At 37.0% G+C, this 21,272-nt stretch overlaps 1 protein-coding gene across 4 annotated transcripts in view; it reads right to left on the bottom strand.

Annotated features, from left to right (window-relative positions):
- Positions 1–21,272, bottom strand: part of LOC146004385 (uncharacterized) — a 72,320-nt gene that overhangs the window by 9,888 nt on the left and 41,160 nt on the right. For all 4 annotated transcript variants that reach the window (XM_083143188.1, XM_083143191.1, XM_083143190.1 and 1 more), the window contains 8 exons: positions 17,714–17,791; positions 17,328–17,441; positions 14,345–14,424; positions 9,918–10,036; positions 7,346–7,481; positions 4,451–4,539; positions 3,453–3,600; positions 291–320 (listed from right to left, as the gene is read on the bottom strand). In XM_083143188.1, coding sequence (XP_082999314.1) covers positions 307–320; positions 3,453–3,600; positions 4,451–4,539; positions 7,346–7,481; positions 9,918–10,036; positions 14,345–14,424; positions 17,328–17,441; positions 17,714–17,791 — 778 coding nt within the window. In that variant the 3' untranslated portion in view covers positions 291–306. The remainder of the gene's footprint in view (positions 1–290; positions 321–3,452; positions 3,601–4,450; positions 4,540–7,345; positions 7,482–9,917; positions 10,037–14,344; positions 14,425–17,327; positions 17,442–17,713; positions 17,792–21,272) is intronic.

The following is a 21,272-nucleotide window of genomic DNA, read 5'->3' as shown; positions in this document are numbered from 1 at the left end:
TTCTAATTTTATATCGGATCGGTAGAATATCGGTTATCGGTATCGGTAAATTTTATATTGTTACCTTATCGCTATCAGTCAAAATTTCATATCGGCCCATTCCTAAAAATTACCAAAAAATGTGCACGTGTGTTTGTTTTAATTTTCCATCACTTCAAAATCCCACAGGTTCATCATGTACACCCTGTATATCTGACTGTTGCAAGTGTCCATACCAAAAATAAATCAGCTTTGATTAGAGCATATTACAAGTAAATTATTAAAAATGTATTTTTTTTTAAATAACTTACCTTGTATAGTGCCATTTTACTGTTTATTTGCTGAAAGAAAAGAAAGGCACAATTGTAAACAGGTTCCTACATGTTATATAAAGAAATACATATAAATTTCATTCACGTGTGTTGGTTTCACAAACATTTTAATAGCCTATTGATTTACACAGCAATGTATTGCCATTTACTATGTACTGCCATGTGGTTTAATCTAAAACCTATGACCAAAATACAAGTACCTAAAATCTTTTAGTAGGGCTTAGGGATACCAATTTCCTCCAATACCAATATTACAGATATCATATATATATACAGTATAATACGAGGGATATTCCGAAAGTTAAGTTTCGTCATTTTTTCACAGGGAATCTGTATTACAAAGTGAGAAAACACATTGCCATAACAAAAGACAATCTTTCCTGAATTCACTACAGGAGGAGCGACAGCAGAGGAGCGATGGCGCATGCGCAGAGTGCTGAAGAATAGAGATAAGCAGCAGGCCGACGTGCCTGAGCTCATTCGAGTGCAAACCAATATGGCAGAAAGACATGTGTTGGAAATGTCATCACAAATGGAAGTGGTCCATACAGTACTCATATCATATAGCACATTTTAAAATGCATAATTATTCTGAATTACTTTAAATCATTTCAATTTCCACGTATTGGCATCTGTGTTAGTGGGAATCTGTAATATTATATAATAATACGAGGGACGTTCCGAAAGTAAGTTTCATCATTTTTTTTTCACTGGGAAGCTTTAATACAAACAGAAGAATACAGTGTCATAACAAAATACAATCTTTTGGCTATTTTTCCACATAGTCGTTACCGACATTGATACATTTGTTGTACATGCTATTGCCACACACTAAGCAAACTGAAGTCTGCCATTCAATGCAAGAGACCAAGGCTCTTAAGTCGAGGGGTTTTGACCTTGGACGACAATGCAAGACCCCACACAGCAAGGGTCACTGCAGAACACATTTGTTGTCTGTAATGAGAGAGATTGAATCACCCGGCCTACAGCCTCGATCTTGCCCCATCAGACTTCCACCTTTTTCCTGAGTTGAAGTCAGCACTATCGGGACGTCACTTCGGAACCAACGAAGAAGTGCAACTGGCTGTGAAGGTGAAGAACTTCCTTAAATCACTGGGCACCGATTTTCACCAGGAGGATTTCTTGAAATTGATTTCCCAGTACAACAAATGTATCAATGTCGGTAACGACTATGTGGAAAAATAGCCAAAAGATTGTATTTTGTTATGACACTGTATTCTTCTGTTTGTAATAAAGCTTCCCAGTGAAAAAAAAATGATGAAACTTACTTTCGGAACGTCCCTCGTATTATTATATAATATTACAGATTCCCACTAACACAGATGCCAATACGTGGAAATTGAAATGATTTAAAGTAATTCAGAATAATTATGCATTTTAAAATGTGCTATATGATATGAGTACTGTATGGACCACTTTTACTTGCTTGTACTCCTTCGGGTCTCCCTCCCTCAAGCTTTTACAATGGATTATCATTTTAATGAGACAATAATCTTAGACACACACGTGTGAAATATTCACCTTGGTAGTTTCAGCCCACAATCATCATTTTCATTTTCACATATCACTGTGTATTGTAAGATAGTCTTTCATTTCATGATCGATCTCGGAGAACCTACTAGCACAGACAAATTATGGTTACACGTGTACTACTGTGCTTCGAGTGTATACTGCTCATTTTGCCTGTTTGGGCATTATTCAGTCAAGCAAAGAAGGTCTTAAATTCCAAATTATCTAGCATCGTCTGTGCCAACTATTTGGCACTCTAGCGAAATCCTCTGCCTGCAGCACTCTGCATCAATCTACCAAAGTTTTGCCTTCAAATATTTATAATTTCACATAAGATAATTATTTAACCACAAAACCAATATCTCCACCATACCGTGGCCATTTTTTTATTTTTCAGAGCCTCTGATATCTGTGATTAAATTTCAACAAATACTTTCCAACACCAACATCACTGGTATCAGCTGAGATCGATATGGTACATCAGCAACTGCTCAGCCTACTTTGTATTTTACCCAGTTTAAGTAATGATGTCACATGAGAACTCATATTTACTTTTTTTTTTGGTTCCTAAGGAGCAGAATACACGAAAAGCATTGTAAGAGACGTTTAACACATGGAAATTTCCAAATGAACATCCATGATAACTAGGGGCATGCATATTTCATATTTGACAAAAACACGAAATGTGTTTCATGTTTTTGAAAGGTGTGAGGTCATTTTCCTACCATGTTTTGCCACAAAATAACGTGGAATGAACTGCAAATGTTAAATAAACTTTTAAACATGAAATTTAGGATTATTTACCAACGTGACACCTTCAGAGGTCTGAATTATCCTGCGAGTTATGCAAATCATGTAAAGTTGATTAGTTCTGCTGTAAATATTTGAGAAGCAAAAATTGACACCTTTACAGAGGCATAAACTTCTTAAAGGATAAAGGTACTATTACAAGCTAAATGTTAATTTTGTGTAATAAGTTGTCTTTAAATCAAATTTAGGGTTTTATTCACCATTTTAACACCAATATGCCATTTTATATATTGCTTTTAAGCCTGAAATATGCTCAGTTTTTGTACCGATATCTTGATCTTTTATTTATCATAAATATGTGGCTCTAATGATAACGAATTTCATCACTGAATTTGTGAGAAAATTATGCACAAAATCTCATCTTATTTAAGATGAAGTCAAGATGGAATAGGAGAATGGTAATGTAGGTCAGAGGTGCAGCTATTGAACTAAAAGTTATAGTTACTCCATCCATGCATTCTCCATCTCAGCCCTTGAAACCAGAGGGTCACCTCAGGTACCTACTGGTAAAGAGGCTGGGTGAGCCCCAGACACACTCCAAGTGAGGAGACAAGGAAAAATTTCTACCAGAGATCAATCACCCCAGGAATCGAACCAGGGTCTCCTGCTATTAATTTATTTATTTACCTTCAACAGAGACAGACAAAGGTCTCCAATTACAGAAGGTAGTATTATAATATTACATTTACATTTACATCTTATGATTTCATGGAGGATAATATGCATTATGAAAACATCTGGATGGTTCCCACTTTCTAAGTCAGATTCTGTGTATTCTATGGAGTTTCACAATATACTCACTGTCTGGTGCTGACACTTGCAGGACTTTTACATTCTTCTGGTTTCTCTTGAACCCAAGCAGCTGGTCGACTGATTTGGGAGCAAGCGTTTTTGTGTCTCCGTCTTTACCAACAGCAATCAACACAATGCCGTCCATCTTCTTTCTCACCTGCAGAAAGAGCAGATAGCAGATGAGGCTAATGTAAACACATGGAGCTGATTTTTACAAGGTACATTCAGAAAGTAACAGGGTTCCCACTCATATACCTCTGAATAATAATCCAACATGCTAATAAACAAGTGTCATGCCTTTAACTCTGCATGTTAATCAAAATATCAAAGGCTTATTCAACATTGTCGAAAATAAATGATGAAAAGTGAAATAAAAGAAATGGTATATACAAAATGCTCCTATGGTTGGGATGCAGGGCATGGATGCTGATTTCCTTCAGTCACTGGGACACCATAGAAATCATTTCAAAAACATCAGGTTGTGTTTACAAGGCTGGAAACTAGACAAAGGGCAAATACTGACTGAACTGATCAAAATAATAGGAAAAAAAATATATTAAAAAAACAACAGAAAAACTACCAAGTACTGACCAATTACTGGTCAATTTAATTACAGCCTACATGAGATCTGTTTATTTAACACAAAACTAACATTTTTATGAAGATAAAACAATGTTTTCGTTATTGTAAAAACAATGTTTTTGTTATTGCAAAAACAAGGTTTTCATTATTGTACTGTTTTTCTTTGTTACTAAAAAAATCTAGATAACCCTTAGCAGGTAAGTAACATTTGACTCTTGGAAGCCTCTTGGGATGGGAGCTTTTCAAATGTGCAGTGCTGGAAAACAACAACTTTACAAGGAACTAAACAGAAATGAAAATTCACTCACACACCTCACCCCTCCCCCTCCAACCACAAAAGCATGCATGCCACTCCATGCATATTTGCACATGTGTATGTGTATACATTTGAGCACTAAAATAATATTATGTCTGTAAAAACTTACATCAACACTCCATATTGCCCGTAACACTGGATCCAACTCTTCTGTCGTAAGGAACAGTGTGTTATCCTTCTTTGAATCATCATCAACAGCTACAACGAACAAACACAGTATTATAATATAATATTTATAAAATGAAGACAACTCATGTAATCAAAGTATATGTGCTAGTAGTTTCTAATACAGATACATTTTGACACTCAATCTAGCATATGAAAATCCATAATTATATCAGGGTGTCTACCCAAATAACAAATGCAAAATTCTTGAACTATTCATGACTTTTTCTCGACATTTCTTTAATTTTTCTTGAAATTTTTTCCTAACATTTATTTATACTTAGGTATAGTTGCAAATTAAGAAAATATATTTTTATTCAATGAAAAACCATTACTACAAGTCCAGTTAAGATGAAAACTGAGGCTGTAGTTTCTTAAAGACTTAATCCTGGATGGGGAATGGGGACGTCTCTCCGATAGATAGGTGTCAGAATGGAGTCTTGGAAGTATCTGGCATTCACCTTCACGTTTTTGTCCACCTTGCGTATCATCAACTTACCCTCATATCCGAATCCCATCACAACCATAAAGCCACGAGGGAAACTTTCCCTGCACTAACGAACAAAGTTGCTGCGCCCTTTGCCATCAATGTCACGGTATGTGATCGCCCGAATGTGACCACCAGCAGTGAGATGGACATGTGATTCATCCATTGTGACAACTTTCTTCAATTTGGAACCCGCCAGGTACTTTTCATACAGTTTCCTGCAGTTTGTCTTACGTTCGGCAATGTGATGCAGTAGAAGGTGGTGTACATGGGCCTTCCGCAAACACTTCAACCTGAGGCGCTTGCGAATTGTTGTGTTCACAGTTGACGGTGCGAGGTGAAATCTGTGGGCCATATCACGTTGAGTCGGGGGATTTTCTTGGCACGGATCCCCCTTAGCATTGCGGGTGACACTTTGCTTGCAGCCATTCTCCTGGTGGTTTTCGTGGGTGAATGTTTCGCAAGGAGAGCTTGTTGTGTGTAACGGGCCACAATAGCTTTCGCAGTAGTCACCCCGAGTGTTAACCCATTCTCCCGACACTGTTTCACAATGCGTTTCACAATGAAAACTTAGCATGGAAAAGGGCCATTACGTAACCCTCCCAATACCGGTTGATTTTCGGCACCATTTGATAACATTCACTATCAACACTCATGCACCTACAAGGTCAGACACAACACTGCTCCCGCCAGCAGACCCATAGTTCCAACATGATACGCCAGGTGGCAGCACCAAACCGACAATGGTCAGATATAAAGCGAACATCCTCTGTATAACAATGTAAATTCACTATACTGTAAAAAATAGCAAAAATTCTTGACCACAAGCATAATTTCTTGATTGATTGATTTAAAATTTCTGGTTGTGTCGGCACTTAAGGCCATTTCGCACCCTTCTATGTATATGGGGAAATATCCCCTTATCTAAAATTCTGACTAAAAATTTAAAAAGGGGTGTAGATAGCCCCTTGGGAAAAACTAAAAGTGCAAGGTTGTAAAGAGACCTGCACGAGACAAACACAACACATTAAAAAGTCGGAACAAACAAACTAAAAACCTCCTTACAGACAGTGGAAGAGTCCAGCTCTTCGCAAAAAACTAAAAACATTTGTTAAAATACTGCTGTCATCGCCCAAGAGGGATGAAAAACAGCCAGAAAGGTTAAAAGTCTGCCGGAGGTAAGCAAGATCGACACATTCATAGAGAATGCATCGAATACTTAATACAACATTGCAAACACGACACAACGGAGGGTCCAGCCCTTGCCCATGCGTTAGACGGCCATGTCCTAGACGCATGCGGGTAAGAATGACTTCTTCTCGCCGAGAGAGACGGGACGAGGAACGCCAAGCACCTATGGTGGGCTTAACAGCGTGAAGCTTGTTCCCCATTTCTGCATCCCACTTGGCCTGCCAAGTGTCAAGAATGCAACAACGGAACAAGTTCTGCAGGTCGCTAGCTGGCAAAAGGTGGACGAGAACGTCGCCATCTGCATCAGCAGACTTGGCGGCAGCATCTGCTGCTTCGTTCCCCTGGATGGGCACGTTGCTAGGGACCCAACAGAAGTGTACATCCGCGCTGGCAGATAAGGACACAAGCAGTCTTAATATGCGTTGCGCTACCGGATGCCGGGAATACGGCGAATCCAGAGACTGCAACCCGCTGGTCGAATCACAGCACACAAGGACTTTCTTCAGCCCATTGACGTCTGCAAAGTCAAGTGCCTTTAGAATGGTGTACAACTCTGCCGTATAGATGGAACAGGCAGGATGTAGCGAGTAACTGGAACTTTGCGAGTCTAGGACGAAGGCGCAACCAACTGATTCGACTGTCTTGGATCCTTGACTTTCTTGACCTACCTGACTGGTAGACACCCTGTATATGTACAACATTCACTCAAAACATTTCTTATGTACAAGTCAGTACAGTAAAAGATGCAATTGCATTGCACATATCCATTAAGTATATTGCTAATTTGCACATATTTTTACCACTTTTCGATATTCTTCACAATGTCATGATCAATTTGCAACTGAAATTGAGAATGGTACATAAATATGTAGGCACACAATGCTATTCAGCTAAGGAGGGGAAATCTAACAAATACATAAGATCACGTGAATGACTCAAGGTCCCTGTTTGAAAAATTGGAACTAATTTTGTTTACATGCATAAAATGATTAATGTGAAAATCATGAAACAGTGTCATCACTTTCCAAAATCAACACTAATGATGGTGTTGTTAGTTCTAAAGAAACAAGTTCAACTTGGGGGGAGGGGGAATAAAAGATAAGAAATTTACCAAGTAGACACAAGATTCTTCTTCAATGTATCGTGTGTAGATATACTTACAGCCTTTAATGTATCTTGCCTTCCTTGTGGTCTTCTTGAAATTTATAATCTCATCAACAGTTGTAGGAACACTGGATATTTCCTTATAGTTCTCACCCACACCAACCAATACAATTCCCTGGACTTTCTTCTTCAACTGGAAAGAAAACAATGTAATATGAATATAGTTTAAATTGCTTGCTGTTGGGGAGGTCCTAGAAATTGTAGTTGCAACCAGTGGCGGCTGACAGCTAGTATGATGGGTAGTGCCGACGTGATCAAGAAATTGAAAAATTTTCGCTCGCATATGTCATAGAAATCTAATCAAAGAGGTAATTTTAATGGAACTTTGTTTACTAAAATTGCAGACAAAAATTCAGTTCCTATGATTGGTTTATTTTACTTTGCATTTGCACTACTTTTGGCTGATCACGAAGAACACCCATGCACAGGCCGGGATTCGAACCTGTGATCTCTGGCATCATAGCATGCTGTGCACAGAGGTCGGCCAGAGTTTCTATGAAATAAATGCAACTATTAAAATTTCGACGCCTGTCACATTTAACACTTTTTTTTAAAAAAAAAAATAGAATTGATGTTTAAATCTGGCGCGGGACGGCCAAGTTGTTTAACTTTTAATTTAATATCGTAAAGTACCTTGGAAAACGGTGTATGTAATAATGTTCTAATCTGACTCATCTTCACTCACTACCCTTCCTTTCACACACCATCGGACACTTTGGCTTCACTAAAAAGAAAAACACTGGACAATTAGAGACACTGAGTCAACCATGGTATTCTAGCCTTGCTTTGTTTATCATTTGCAACCCCAGCACGGCAGACAGTACATCAATAAAATCGGTGTTACTAACAACTAAAATATTATTACCTGCTAAATGAACTGTGGATCTACAATTTTTAAAATTCAATGCAAGAAATTGAATTATATCTCCAAGTGAAATTCTTATACTGATAGATTTTCTGTGTGATTCTTTACAAATATTAAAGTAAAAAATCTCCTGGTGATGTGAATTCCCTTTCATATTTAGACAATTCTCTTTTACAGAAAATGTCTTCAATATTGTCAATGTCAGTTGCAACACGTGAGTGTCTGTGTGCATGAAACCAAAAGATACGTCTTTTCTTAAGGAAGAAATCCATAACAAAAAAGTGTGGATGGCTCTTTTAGACGTATCTATCTAAATTGTTATATAAATTTGGGAAGATATTACGTTCGTTCTTGCCAAGTATGCAGAAAAGTATCTTTCTCACAAATTACTTCTCCAACGAGTATTACAAATCGGTCAGGATTAGTCAGTTCTCTGTGAAGTTTGAAACTATGTAACACAATGCGAAAGCCCTTGCGTCGTGCCAGCCGAAAATGGGCACGGCTAGTTGTCTTATGGTTACCACCATGATACCACCTCCTTCCTCGTTTCTTGCGGAGCCTTTTGCATGACTCTGCGCAAGGGCCACACTATCCTGGCCCGGAGTAAGTGAGAGAAGAGCTGGAGATGCGGCGCAGGAATTGAGGTGGCCGTAAGCTTAATGCTTACGAGATTCGAATCTCCTTGTTTGTAAATGTATTAATTTAACTATATTTTGGCGAAGCAAGTGCTTATTCTGAGGGTAGACCCATGGCATGGAAACTCTCCCCTTAGAGCCGCCGCTGGTTGTAACAATCTAACTGACTATATCTCTAACCTATATAGTGAATTCTAATAATAATGTTGTGCTTTCTAATTTTCCACTAATTCTCATTAACTATTATATTAATATACTGAAAGGTAGTACTCACTTCCCCTCAGGAACTTGTTAAAAAAGCTGATAAGCGAGTGGTTCCTTCCAGTATATTAAATGCAATAAGGTATTGATCATTCAGATGTTTGTCATCTGCAGACTTGCTGCAAACGTTGCAACTGCAACTGCAAACCCGTAGATGGTAAATTCTCTTCCACTCACCATTAGAAATACCTGATCCCTGTGTGTCGGTTGTCTTCCTTCCTTCTCTGCTGTGAATGTGGCAACCAAGTGTTCAAATTCCCCTCAAGCCAATCTCTGCGACAGAGTGGCTAGCACAATGTGTTACGATGGCAGGGGTCCCAGATTTGAATCCCGACTTGGGCATGGGTGTTCTTTGTGAGTGTTCATTCATCCTTATCTTCGCGATTAGCCAAAAGTAGTCAAATGCGAAGTAAAATAAACCAATCCTAGGAACTGAATTTTTGTATGCAATTTTAGTAAACAAAGTTCCATTAAAATTACCTCTTTCATTAGATTTCTATGACATATTCTAGCGAACATTGTGCTCAAGGTGGGTGCCAAAGAAAGTCATCACAGGCGGCAACATTCTATGATGAGGGATACAAAAACTTGTGCCACGCTATGACAAATGCTTGAACAATGGTGGAAACTACATAAAAAAGTAGTTTAAGGTGGGTAGAATGCAATGAAAATACAAAAAGGTACGAAACTATTTTCCTCCCTCTCCCTAGCTCGCTCCCTCCCTCCCTCTCTCTCTCTCCCTCCCTAACATCTCACACAGAGTAGTGACTAATTAAGTTTAGCTATTAGCGAACACAACTATACTTACATCAATGCTACAAATTGCTTGGACGAAGTTTTGGACTTCAGCACCTGTCATCTTCATTTCTGCCTCTATATTTTCGGGTTTCTTTTCTGGCTTCTTCTCAGACTTCTTCTTAGAGGCATCTGAAAAATTTACAATTAACACAATATTTACATATAATTTAAGATTAAAACGTCAACCTTATTTTATAAAAACAAAATATTTTTTCTAAGAATGACGAACTGAGAATTTTTCAAGTGTGTCTCAACTGGTCGTAGAACCTCCTTTCTTCCACGAAGAGCTTTATGCCCAGCTGGTAAAAAGCTGTACCACTAAGTGGTATTTTCACCATATTTGTTCCAAACTGCATCAACATGTGGTGTGCGACTCTTGGAACTTACTGTGACTCAGATAATGTTTGGAGAAATCATGCTGGCATTCCTCTATGAACGGTGAAAAGTGTCATTAGTACTTAGTGAATACTAACTTCATTCTGGTTATATTTGGGGAGGGAAGTGGTCTCGTCTTCGATGCATATTTTTTTTCTAATGGATTTTAAAATATTCTACACAACTAGATTATAAATAGCATAATGCTATTTGATATATAATTTTTCTCCAATATAAAGTTTTTACGAGATTAATTTTCAATTTGAACGACATAGGGTGACCATAATACTTTGACCGAAAAACAGGACATCAAGAAGTTTACCCCCTCCCCCTTTCCTGAAAAATCGGTTTAGGCCTAATTATAAAATTATTGTTATTATTAATGTATTGTTATTACTTATTAAAGGATGGATCGCATAAATGATACATTATAAACAATAAATGTAATATGATCTCCCGTTGTCAAAAGGTATTCATTATTCTCGGTATGACTTGCATAGCCATTCTCGTCCTTTCTGATCAACCTTTGATGCTGAAGTTGAGTAATGCCAGAAGCATTTAGCAGAAGAAACCAATCTTCTCGAGAGCAGCTTTATTCTTATCAATCATGCATAAATCTCCCCGAAAACGTTATTCCACATATCAGACACAACTTAGATTTTTCTGTTGAATTTGCGTCAAGACACAGGAACTTCACACATACAAGAATGTAATTCTTAAGAAACAAAGAGAACCAATCTTAACCACAACTCAATACAATTTTAGATTTGACCACAAGCATAATTTCTTCGATTCTTTTCTTGACCTTTCATTTCTTGATAATTTCTAGACATTCTTAACTGGTAGACACCCCGGTATACATATGAAGGTATGATATATTCGAATTACAAAACAATACGACCATTGTTAATACTATTAACAAGCAAAGTTAGAAAAAGTCCTTTGTATCCCTTCTTTTTCTTTCATTACTGCCATATTATTATGGGATAGATTTCTAAAAGTAACTACCTAGGTATATGTTCAATACTACTGCATATTTTTTTTTTTAAAAAAAAATCTACACGCAAGAATAAGGAAAAAGCAACATTTTTAACACATTGGGGTCTCACGACGGGCATAGCCCGCAGTGCACTTAAAGTCATTGTGGACGAACGACGGGCATAGCCCATCCTGCGGTATGCAATCGCTATGCTCGTACTTAGTCTCATGCGCGTGTTCATTCAAGCCCCTCTGTTGAAATTCCGACCGCTAGGTGACTCATGTGCTATTTTTATCTCGCACCTGTGACTGTTTGTTGTCTGGTTGATGTACTGTGCATTGTTTAGAATGACGTCGTTAGATCCAGACTGCATAGAGGATTCCGCCTCAGAGTTTGAAGTTAGCGACGATTTTGATGATGCAGATGAATTTGAAGATTTGGTAGGTAGGTTATGTATATATATATTTTTAGTTTTTCCATTTATTATTTTGTATAGTGTATGTAAAATGAAAATGTATTTTATTTATTTAGTTTATTTATTTATTTATTTAATTTTTACAGATGATGCAGAACCAACTGATACATCGTCTGGTCCTGTCCTCCAGCCACTTTTTCATACAAAAGATAATTACTTGTAATTTGTAATTATTTTTTGTTATGTGCACATAAGAAGTATTCTTATGCAAGATTCAAAAGATGTATTGATAGTTTATGTAGTTAATTATTGAAATTTCCAGATTACGAACTTAAAATATCTCCATATTAACATTTGTTACAATATTGTACTTTTTTCTTCTTAACAAAACATTGCTGAAAAAAATATTAAAAAACGTCTGAAAATGAAAATAAAATTTAACAAATTTTTGTTCATTGAAAAGAGGAAGTTTTGTAGATTTAAGAAATATGTGGTTTAATAAAAACAAATTAAAAATATTTTTCCTATGATTTTTTGAAAAACAACCAAAAACCGCAGACCAGAGGTAAGAATTCTGTATTATGAGGCCAGACCCGAATGTGTTAAGCAATGTCCTACAATTGAGGTTTCAGGGGGACTGCAGGGGCAAAGGCCCAATTGTCGGAATTTGCCCCAACCACATGTTAGCACACAGAAGCAATTAACATGCGATTTCTTGAAAACTATACACCCTTTATTTCAGTTCTGTCTTTATTGTTTATTAGTTTATGCCTAAATGTATTATATACTTGAATTACAAAACAAATACATCATCCACTGTTATATTATTAAGAAGCACCATTCGGAAAAGCAATTTGTTTCCCTTTTGTTACAATGGGATAAATTGAAGATAAAAGGCTGACAATGTGCCATTTCTTGAAAACTATATACTATATTTCAGTTCTGTCATTTTTTATATTTAGTAACGCCTCAACCCCTGCATCTCTTTGAACAATTTAAATTCTAAATGTAAGAATGAGTAAAAAGCAACATTTTAAGTAACGTTTAAGTATAACCAGCACTTAAAAAAGAAAGCAATGCAACACCTACAAAACTAAAGTATGATCACCCAATAATTCTATTTAATAAACTAATCTCACCCAACAAATTAATAGAGGGTGGAGCGGCCATTAAGGGTCTAGGGAGGAAGCAGGGGCAAAGGCCCAAAGTTTGAAATTTTCCGTAATTATGCAACATTTACGTACGAACCCCGTAATTTCCACTTTTTTTTTATTTTGCGGCAAGTGCATCACATATCCTCACAGAGTGGTCTTTTGTCGTGCTTTCCTCCAAATTTGGTCCATCCAGCATTCATAGGGCTGACACAAGAAGCGAAATTCCGAACATTGTCATGAAGCTCGATTACTTTTATTATTTTTTACTCAAGAAATATTGATCTGATTTCAACGAAATTGTTCACAGTTGTAGAAATGTACCACTGCTACAAACTACATCTTATTCATTCACCAAGGGTAATGCCGAATGTCAAGGTTTAAAAAACTAACTTTCATCTTCTTCCTTTAACACCAATTATTGGGAGGCACAATGTATAAATTTTACCTCCCCTAAAAGCCATGATCTTTAAGAAAGAAAACAAAACCAATTTCATCTGTCTACGTCAATTAGTTTTAGAGTTAAGATTATTTTTTTGCTTTTTGGGAGCAAATTTGAAAAGCCTGCGCTTGAAATGGCTCTAACATAAATGAAAAAGAAAAAACAGGCACGCAAGAGGTGCGGCAGGCAAAGATTAAACTGTCACCATTAGGGGCATGCATATTTAGTTTTTGACGAAAACACGAAATGTGAAATAACACATTGTAATGTTAATTTTTGATGTTTTTGAAAGGTGTGAGGTGCATTTTGTTACAATGTTTTGTCATGAAATGATGTAAAATGCACTGAAAAAAAAAGAGAAATAAACTATTTTTACACAAAATTTAGGGATTATTTACCACCTTGACACCATCCGAGATTTCTATTATCCTGTAAGTTATGAAAATCATTGGAAATTGATTAATTATGCTGTAAATATTTAAAAAAAAGGACTTCATGAAAAAAATTAGTCATAATTCTCCAATACAAGCAGATATGTATTCAGTTCATTCAAAATGGAAATTACGTAAGAACTCGTGAAATGGTGCTTCATGTGAAAACCATCACAGGTAATCCAGAGATTAAGTTTACATACAAAATTAAAATTAACCACCAGAGAAGAGTGTATATTCCTGGAAACCATGAGTATTTCAGTTTCAATTCAGCAGTACTTTGCGGATTGTTTGCATTTACAGCTACTCAACCACTTTCCCCAGTGATTGCTTATAGTCTCAAGTGCAATATTTGCATGACACACTACCGCAATCTGAGAAATAATGAGAAATAACACAGACACAGAATAAATTCCACAGTTTAGTGATGTTTCCTGTGATATTTGGAGCCGGTATTTATAAAGACAAGGAAAATATGTTGGTTTGTTTTCATTAAGTTATTTTTTTCACATCTGTTATTTCTCTAATGATAAATCAAGAAATTTAGAAAAGACATCTGATTCGTGAATGAAATAAATCTTATTGTACTTGGAGAACTGTGATACTTAATCTGTAAAACTCTTATCATGTTACGAGATATTTACCTTTCTGACCAAGAAGATTTAGTTTTAACTTTGTTTCCGATTCATCAATGTCTTTATCTTCATCGTCCTCACTTTCTTCCCTGCAAAGAAAACACAAAATAATAAATTTGACACAATCTTGGCATCAAGTATACAAAAAATTGACTGCTTCTATTAGTGTCAGAAGGTATCCGGAAGTGAAAGTCTTGAAGAAAGTTAGAGCTTTGCCCAGAAATTTAAGATCCACAAGTATGTATTTTAAGTATGAAGCATTGTTGATATGGTATCAGAATACATCATTCTCAGTAAGAGTTTGTCTATAACGGAAATAAATATTTTTGCTTATGTGAGCAAAAAGAAAAAAAGTATTTAACATTGTTTTAATTCAAGCATAACTTACACCTTGATCCAACATAATGAATAAATAAGTGACTTCTACAGCGTGTCCCGCTTATACGTACAATAAAAGAAAAATTCATAACTTCCAAACAAACTTTCAGAATGGTGTGATTATTGTTTCATTTTAAAGAATGACTCAGATTTTTTTTTAGCAACACATTCAGTGGTAGTTGCGCATGCGCAGTAGTCAGAATGTCTTGAAAACTGATATTATCAGTCTCTCAGTAGCCAGCCATTCGTCATGTGGTCGCCACAAGAAAAGGTGTTTTGTGTTTTAACGTTGTCTGAAATGAAGTCTGTGACACTTGTGCAAAGACTATTTCGTGTACGTTATGGGTTGGGTGCTAAAGAAGAAGATCCATCCTACCTACATTTCAATAAAGAAATGGGAAAAACAATTACACAAAACTGGTTCTTTGTTGCCGATAAAGAGGTACCCATTCAAAAAGGAAAGTGTCTGATGAGAATGTGGAGCGTGTTCATGCCTCATTTAGCAAGAGTCCGAAGGAAATCCATACACCAAGCAAGCAGGCAACTGCAAATGCTTAAATCTGTGATACACAGGGTACTCCACAAGAGACTGCACCTTCATGCATACAAAATTCAACTTCATCAACGCATAAAACCTGGTGACAAGCCTGTCAGGGTTCAATTTGCTAATGAAATGCTTAGGAAAATTGACCAGGACGGTTTATTCTTGGACAGTGTTTGCTTTTCGGATAAGGCCACTTTCTAGGTTAGCGGTCATGTTAAACGACACAATTGTAGGATATGGGGTTCCGAAAATCCTCGCAAGGTTCGTGTGAGAGAACAAGGTTCTCCAAAATTGAACATGTGGTGCAGTGTGATGAAGACCAAAATCATCGGTTCCTTCTTTTTCGCCAAGGGAAAAGTGAATTCCAACAATTACCTGGACATGTTACAGCTTTTCGTCCTACCCCAACTTCCACCCGGCACCATCCTGCAACAAGATGGACCACCATGTCATTTCTCAAATGTCGTTAAGAGACTTCTTGGATGAGCATTTCAATGGAAAATGGATAGGAAGAGGTTCGAATTGTATTAAATGGCCCCCAACGGTCACCAGACCTCACTGTGTGCGATTTTATTTTGTGGGGGTATGTTAAGGACAAAGTTTACTGTACACCGGTTAGATATTTACAAGAATTGCGTGAAATAATTGTGGTTGCAGTAAGCAACATTACCCCGCAAATGCTTCAAAACGTGTGGCTTGAGGCTGACAACCGGTTTGACATTTGCCGTGCCACTAACGGTTCACATGTGGAAGTGCACTAGTTTTCTTAATTTGTAAAAAAAATTTCTGAGTTTTTACATGGATGTACAAAGTTTGGGCAAAAAATATTGGCATGTAAAAAAGTTGTGATTTTTTCTTTTATTATACGTATAAGCGGGACACGCTGTATTTCTTGTTTACTAGCATTATTAACGGTGAGTATTGTTTTCTCTGTAGCAATGGTAAATTCTTGGATTTGTTGAGGTGCTCTTTCTGTTGCAAACTTTTTCTAAGTACTCATGAAAATTGTTTAGGTACTGTTATTTTGGTTGGGTTATGTATTATTTCTTGATCAGGTGTGTTATAACGAGGTCTGAGCCAATACCACTTGATTGAAACCGATACTATTCCCAATTTTCACCAAAAGTAATGCTTGAAAACTGTTAACGATTAAAAGTTGTTCAAAGTAAGTAATCAACTGCAATTATATGCACCAGTTTGTCAGAGTTTTGCTTTACAATACTCAAGAATTGCATTGGAATATTAAAATAGTTGCCATCACAAAATTATTTTTCACACAGAATAATTAAATCAAGAAGACTTACGTGGGCAGGCCATGTGGCATGAATGGGAAACCTTCTTGTTGGGAAACCTGATGGTAAGACACCTGAAGGAAGGCCAAGAGATGGACCTAAAGAAAATTGGTTAACGATGGAAAAGATTGGGTTGATCTTGCCCGGGATAGGGACAGATGGAAGGCTTGTGTTGCTGCAGCCATAAACATTTGTGTTTAAGAAGGCTAGAGAGTTAGTTAGTTAACATGTGGCATAACAGCCTGTGAGGGTCAGTGCCTACCTACCAACTGCCAGCCTCACTCCAAGTCAGTTACGGGGAGACGTGTGGTTAGCACGACAAACCCCCACTCATTATTGTAGGTTTTCTATGACCGGGCTATGCTACTCATTCGTAGATTCCCATTCTCCTCACAATGATGGGAGAATACACAGGCCAAAATCTTAGGAAAAGTTGTGATGCTTCCTCCATGATAATTAGACTCCGTGAAAGTGTTTCGGGGCATTTTTGAGGATCCTGTGAACTCCAGAAAAGTACTAGCCAGAATCAAAACCAATCCCAACGAATACCAATACATCAGTATCAGATTATAACACAACAATAGTACTACATAGAAATGTGTATAAAAACCAATACTAAAAGTAAGTGGATTTTAACAGGTATACAATTTATCCATTGTTAAAAGTATACTTTTGTGTTGAACTGTGCCCTGTGCAGGAAATGAATCCGTGGAATATATCAAATGCTAAAACAATTTCCCTTTAACAATGCTTTACGACACCTAAGCAAGTCACTTACTGTTTTCCGGTTCCCTTTGAAACCCTCTTCTTCTTAAACTGGGTCTTATAGCCACGAGCATGCTGACCAACAGCAGCATGTTGATCGCCACCACCTTGATGACCGCCACGACCTCTGCGTAAAGAAAACAAATGTTACTGCCTCCTTAATGCCATAAAACATAAATAGGTTATTCATCAGGCCTCAGGTTTTGCAGCTACTTTTTCGCTACTTTATCAATGTCTTACCCATATCAAATACCATGTACTGTTCGAAAATAAATTATTGTGATCTCACATAAAAATATAATATTAGCAAGGACTGCATGCCATTTCAAGAAACAACAGAAGTAATTACTTATTTATAGTAAATTTATCATTCTGTGGTGCTAGTGTGGAAGGCATTACCTGAAGTTTCCTCTTCCCCTGTATGGTACATTGGCTGGATAAGCACGAGATGCAGATGGGTGGTCCACTTGGTTTTCACTGCAAAAATAACAGTAATTAGTCTTAATTTCCATTTAAAAACTATCGCATAACATATTAAGGTTATAGAGTGACCAAATAGTGGCAGAAGAATTTATCATGGAAATTCCAAATAATAATAATAATATCCTTGAATACAGTGAACTCTGGACGTAGTGAACATTAGACTATAGTGAACCTAAATCACTAGTGCCATCCAAAATTAATTACAAATTTAGTTTATACTGTAGCCTCACATTCAGTCTTAGTGAACCAATAAAAATGAAATGCTCCATAGTGGTCTAGTCAGTAGGCATCTGACTGCCATGTGGGAGACCTGGGTTCGATTCCTGGGGTGGATGAGAATCAACCAGCCTCAAATCCATGGGCATCTGGGGACAAGCCTGGTGGGGGGCAGGTGGTGGGAGCATGGTGCTGATCATATCAAGTAGGGGTGCTACTTCTACATCCCCCAAATGTGCCTTAATAGCACGGTGCTACATGCATGGGAAACTTTACCTTTACCTTATCATCATATGTACAGTACAACTCTTCAAACAATTGTTCTTTTGTTAACTTGAAGACTGAAAGAAACAGTTCTCCTCCGTGTTTTGCTAGCATCTAGTGACTGAAATACAATGAGGGAGGGGAAGAGTGACTGAAATACAATGGGGGAGGGGTAAGTGACTGAAATACAATGGTGGAGGGGGAAGTTTGACTGAATACAGGGGGGAGGGGGAAGAGTGACTGAAATACAATGGGGGAGGGGGAAGAGTAACTGAAATAAAATGGGGGAGGGGGAAGAGTGACTGAAATACAATGGGGAGGGGGAAGAGTAACTGAAGAGGTAGGGTTATAACTTATGGTGATGATGAGCTGTGTGTTTGAGTCAGACATAATAAACTAATTATCTGAATCTGTAAGGGTTCATTTAAAGTGGAGTTGAATGTATTTCTATAAAATGAATCACAGAATACTGATAACTTCTTCATGTAATATCCTGATAAAAGTTATGCCAAATTTTAACATGTTAGCAGGGCTCGAAAAATCCAGGTCGACTAAAAGTTTCAGGCTGGTGACTGTGATCTTTTGCTGTAATATATACGAAATTTTGAAGATTCTAAGTTCAAATTGCAGTGCAGTGTAAGTTAGTAGATGATATTTTTTTTATCAACATTGTGAACATTCCATAGAGTCCGTAACAATTTCTTACCCTTTGTCCCCCAATACCCTATTTCCTGCTTTTTCAAATAATTTAGCGATGTTTTGAATACCGTGATGCTCAGCATCTTATACAGTGTTTCAAAAAAATCACAACCCAAAATTTGGAAATGTATATCATGAAAACTGTAAGAGACATTTACACCGGGTTTTCTGCATTACAAAGCCTCATTCATTGAGATATTTTCAATGCTTCAAATGATCAGTTCACTCCATACAGAAAATTATAAAAATTAATAACTGGCAGAATGCAGCATTCAAATTTTTCCAGAAGTGAACTTCTGAGCAAGAAAAATATGTAAGAAATTATCGAAGGGTCATAATTAGACATTTGACGACTGATGCCATGTCAGTCTGTCATTTGCGACAATCTATCCCATTTTGTTATTGTTTTTATCTTTTGTTATCTTAGTTTCTACTTTATGTTGTTTCAGTGTAAATTGGCCAAATAAGACTATCTGAAACTCGGAATAAATAAATAAATATTGGTCATGTGCAACAATTGATGAATTTTTGACTGGCGATTTTATGGGTTGAGTGAAAAGTGCCATTTTTGCGACATATCTCCATATATGGCAACACTAGCAGGTCGAAATATTGCCATATAGCGTGATTAGAAAGGAAGTTCAAGTAACAGAAGGTGTAATATTCCACTTTTTGTAATTTTATTAAAATGTGTTGTTTATTCCAAATAATAAATACTAAATAAAATATACACCGTAGTTTTGGAAAGTTGTACAAGTGTGTGAATATGAAAATTTCGACAGTTTTGTTCACATCAACTTTCTATTTCCATAATTAAGAGCTTTTCAAACACCGAAATCTTGTCCACTCGACGCAGCCACATTCATCACAGATTATTCAAAGACACTATTTTGATCAATAAGCAAACTGTGTCAAGTAAAAGATCTGTCTGCTCAATGAGCAAAAATCTTGCTCAGCGAGCGTCGCTCAGATACTTGATGGGCCCCGGGTTACATTGAATTATCTTCGCTCACGCTTCGCCACTACAGTGCCTGGTTGATTCAGCATGGCGTATTCATTGGAGCAGTGCATGTGCATTGTTGAAGAGTATTTCACTACTCATTCTTACACACATGTGCAAGAGGTTTTCCAATAAAAATGCCCTGCTTCTGCTATACCTCACAAAGCAACTGTTTTATAAACAGTCAAACACCAACAAATGATCCCACAAATTGTTTAAGAGTTGGTATTTATTGTTGAAAATCAGTTCTCAGATGTTTTCAGCAAATTAACAATGTTTCTTAAAAGAATGTAATTGCTTATATTTAGATAAATGGTAACATAAATTGATGAACCCAGTGATAGCCTACAGGATTAGTTTAGTGAAGAAAACCCGGTGTACATATCTCTTACGATTTTCATGATATATATTTTCAAAGTTTGGATTGCCCGACTTTTGAAACATACTGTAGTATGCACAATTGCTAGTAGGTGGTTTCCTGGCTCCTGATTTTCAGATCTGGCGCCTAGCTTTGAAGACAATTTTTTGAGCACTGCATATTAGTAAAAATTATGTTTTAAGAATCTTCAATGGCTCATTAGAAGCTTGCTGCACAAAACATTACTTGTTAAGGCAGCACATGGCAAGAAAAGTGTTATGTGGGTGTGTTTGTAAAAATCTTTCTTGGGAGACTGATGGGGATGGTCGGATCAGAAGATGCTGTATTGAAATATGTCTAGGTTGGGATGATATCATTCTAGCTGCGAGCTCAAAAATGCAGGAAAATGTCTAAAATGTAAAGGTAAAGTTCCCTGTGCATATAGCACCCTGCAATGAAGGCACATTTAGGGGATGTGAGGGTAGACACATATTCTCGATCTCAGCCATTTTGGAGATGATGTGATCAGCACCATGCTCAGGCCATCTTTACCCACAGGTATCCATTGGTTTGATGCTGGGCAAGCTCCAGAGCTGCTTTATGCGGGGACAAGGCCAGAAAAATTCAGACCTTAGATCACCCACTCTGGGAATTGAACCTAGGTCTCCCACGTGGCAGTCAGACACCCTACCGACTAGACCACCTCAGATCGCATATTCCATTTACTTCCTCTTTCACAAAAAAAATTGTAAAACAATATAAATTTGGCTTGTTAGGGACAATTTGTACAGTATTCATAAATTGCAAAACATACTGCTGGTAAAAAAAATGAAAAAATCCTGTGAAAATGAACATTTGCAAATGTAATTGAATACTTTTGAAAGTTAAAGGATTTTCTTATTTATTCACAAAGGTTTTAATGCTGGTAAAACAGCAGT

This window comes from Lepisma saccharinum, chromosome 21 (assembly GCF_977018435.1).
Source record: "Lepisma saccharinum chromosome 21, izLepSacc3.1, whole genome shotgun sequence".
Classification (NCBI taxonomy): domain Eukaryota; kingdom Metazoa; phylum Arthropoda; class Insecta; order Zygentoma; family Lepismatidae; genus Lepisma; species Lepisma saccharinum.
This window is presented reverse-complemented; position numbering and strand designations above follow the sequence as displayed.